Source organism: Echinops telfairi, unplaced genomic scaffold (assembly GCF_000313985.2).
Source record: "Echinops telfairi isolate 266 unplaced genomic scaffold, ASM31398v2 ScPeMD7_7420;HRSCAF=8458, whole genome shotgun sequence".
NCBI lineage: Eukaryota > Metazoa > Chordata > Mammalia > Afrosoricida > Tenrecidae > Echinops > Echinops telfairi.
The window spans coordinates 52,781,235-52,783,439 of NW_022111320.1; the positions used below are offsets into that span (position 1 = coordinate 52,781,235).

A 2,205-nucleotide genomic window follows, 5' to 3' on the forward strand; every position below is an offset into this window, starting at 1 on the left:
CCAGCTGCTGCAAGAGGGTGGCCGCTTCGCCTGCTCTATCCTCGGACCCCTGTAAGCTTTCTTTCTCCGCCTCTCCGAGTTCTATGTGAGCACCCTCACTGTGTGAGCCTGCTGGTCCCAGGGCTCCCCAGCGGTGGCCGTGGGCCCAGCCAGCCCCCCGCCACACGTTACGTTCAGTGGGGGCAGCCAGGCCACTGTGAACGTGTGAGGAAATGAGGTGACACATCCTTCTCTTCTCCCCAGTCTAGCCCCGAGCTCAGTTCCCTACTGCTAAGTCCGGGGGGGTCTCAGGGGCCTGCAGCCCTTGGGCTCAGGGGTCCTCCTCACACAGAGACCTCAGAGAGCAGGGAAATGAGACTGCTTGGGGCAAGACATTGAAGGAATGCACCTCAAGCTGAGCCAAAAACCGGACTCCAGGGTCCTAGACCCAGCTCTGTCCCACGTGAGTATGTCCATCCACCATGGGCCTCAGTTTCCCTTCCATGAGAGGGAAGAAAACGGCTCACCTCTCGCTCTCGGAATCGCTGGAGATCTCCTCATTCATCTTGCCTCCACCTTTGGCTTTGCCCTTGGCCCCGACAGAATCGGTCTGGAAATGAAATTATAGTGGTTTGGGGCGGGGGTGGGGGGTGGGGGGAGGGTTCGTCGAGAGTCCCAAGCACCCCGACACTAATCAAGGGCCCATTGAGATCCTTGGAATGCCCCAGAACTGGGAGAGGTCGTAACTGCAGGCTCAAGCGCAAGGGTTTTCTGGCCTTCGTCCGTGGGGTGATGAGCAAAGCGGCTTCCAGCAGGTCCTGGGAGAGCTAGCTGGTGGAGGGCCCAGGCCCCGGCCCCCCGCAAGGAGAAGGGGTGGTCCCTGCAGCAGATCTGACACCAACCGCGGACACACCAGGCTCACCTTCCGTCGCCGCTTGCTGGCCACTGCACCAGCCCCGGCCCCCGAGGTGGGCTTTCCCCGCTTGCGAGCCACTGCTGTGGACGACATGCTGCCTACGGTGTCCGGAGCAGTCGCAGCGGCAGAACTCACGTGGCGACGAAAGCCCAGCCGTCTCGCAAGATTCCGCACCCGGACTGGTTCCCACAGCCCGGAAGGCCCCGCCTCCCACAACTTCATTGGGCTCCTCAGCGATTCTGTCACGCCCCCAAGCGGCCATAGGGCAGAGGCCTGTGGCTCCGCCTCCAAGGCTTCCGATAGGCTCCCGCGGCATTTCGAGTCGGAAGTCAGCCTGTAGCTTCCGGCCCTGGGCTGTGGCGCGTGCGCCCTGTGCCGATTGACGACTTGGCGGGGTGGGTGGTACGCCTGGCAGGATCCGACCCGAGAGACTGTGTTTGCGCCCTCTGGCCGCTGGGGGGCGACAGAGCTGCGAGGTGGCGGGTTTCAGAGCACGACTCCTCCCAGTCCAGGGTGCGGCCCGACCCGCGGCGGTGTACCAGCCTGGCACTGGAGGGAGGGTGAACTTAGGCACCCCGAGGGAGAGAAGGACAGTGCCCAGACCCAAGGTCACTGGCAACCAGCAGGCACGTGCCGCTTGCCCCAGGCCAGACGAGCAGCGCGCTGGGCGATCTCGGCCCTGGGGCCTTGTGCTTGTCCGGATCCAGTGCCCACTTACCCGTAGGGCAGGTCAGACCGCCCCGCCCCTGCCAGTCACGGCCTCCATGACTCAGCCCCACTGGTGGCCAAGTAACTGGAATCCTGTCCCCTGCCCAACTCCTGCCGGCCTCGGCCGGAAAGTCCCTCCCTGAGTCACACCTAAGGCTCACATTGGGGAGCTAGAGACTCGGCCCCAGACCTGAGACTGCGCCGGACGTGCCCCCTGACGTCCTGGTACCAGGCTTGGGGACAGCCACCTCTCCCGGGTCCTTGCTCCTCTTAGGTGAGTGCCCTGTGACCCTGCCCCACCGCCTGACTCCAGGGCCAAGGTGGGTGGGGCTGGAGCCTGACTCCTGACACCCCAGAACTATTAGGCTAGGCTTCTACATCACTTCGTCCCAGGTTCAGGGGTGGGGTGGGGTGAGAGGAAGAAACACGGCCTAAAGATCCCGGCCCTCCTGACCCTGCCCGCTTCCAACCTCACCTCCCACGCCCCCACCCACCAACTTTGGTGACTCAGCGAGCAACATGGACTGGGGAGGAGCCAGAAGTAGCGGCAGGGACTCTCCTTTCACTTTCTCCAGCACACCAGGACTCCTGGGAAGGGCAGA

At 63.8% G+C, this 2,205-nt stretch overlaps 2 protein-coding genes across 2 annotated transcripts in view; one reads left to right on the top strand and one right to left on the bottom strand.

Moving 5' to 3' along the window:
- RRP9 (ribosomal RNA processing 9, U3 small nucleolar RNA binding protein) overlaps window positions 1-1,584 on the bottom strand; it is a 7,843-nt gene extending 6,259 nt beyond the window's left edge. The window contains exons 1-2 of the mRNA XM_004715255.2: window positions 902-1,584; window positions 507-589 (exon numbers count right to left, since the gene is read on the bottom strand). Of these exons, the coding sequence (XP_004715312.2) occupies window positions 507-589; window positions 902-1,117 (299 nt within the window). The 5' untranslated portion in view covers window positions 1,118-1,584. The remainder of the gene's footprint in view (window positions 1-506; window positions 590-901) is intronic.
- Window positions 1,425-2,205, top strand: part of PARP3 (poly(ADP-ribose) polymerase family member 3) — a 6,053-nt gene continuing 5,272 nt past the window's right edge. The window contains exon 1 of the mRNA XM_004715256.2: window positions 1,425-1,877. The gene's annotated coding sequence lies outside the window, so the exon portion shown is untranslated. The remainder of the gene's footprint in view (window positions 1,878-2,205) is intronic.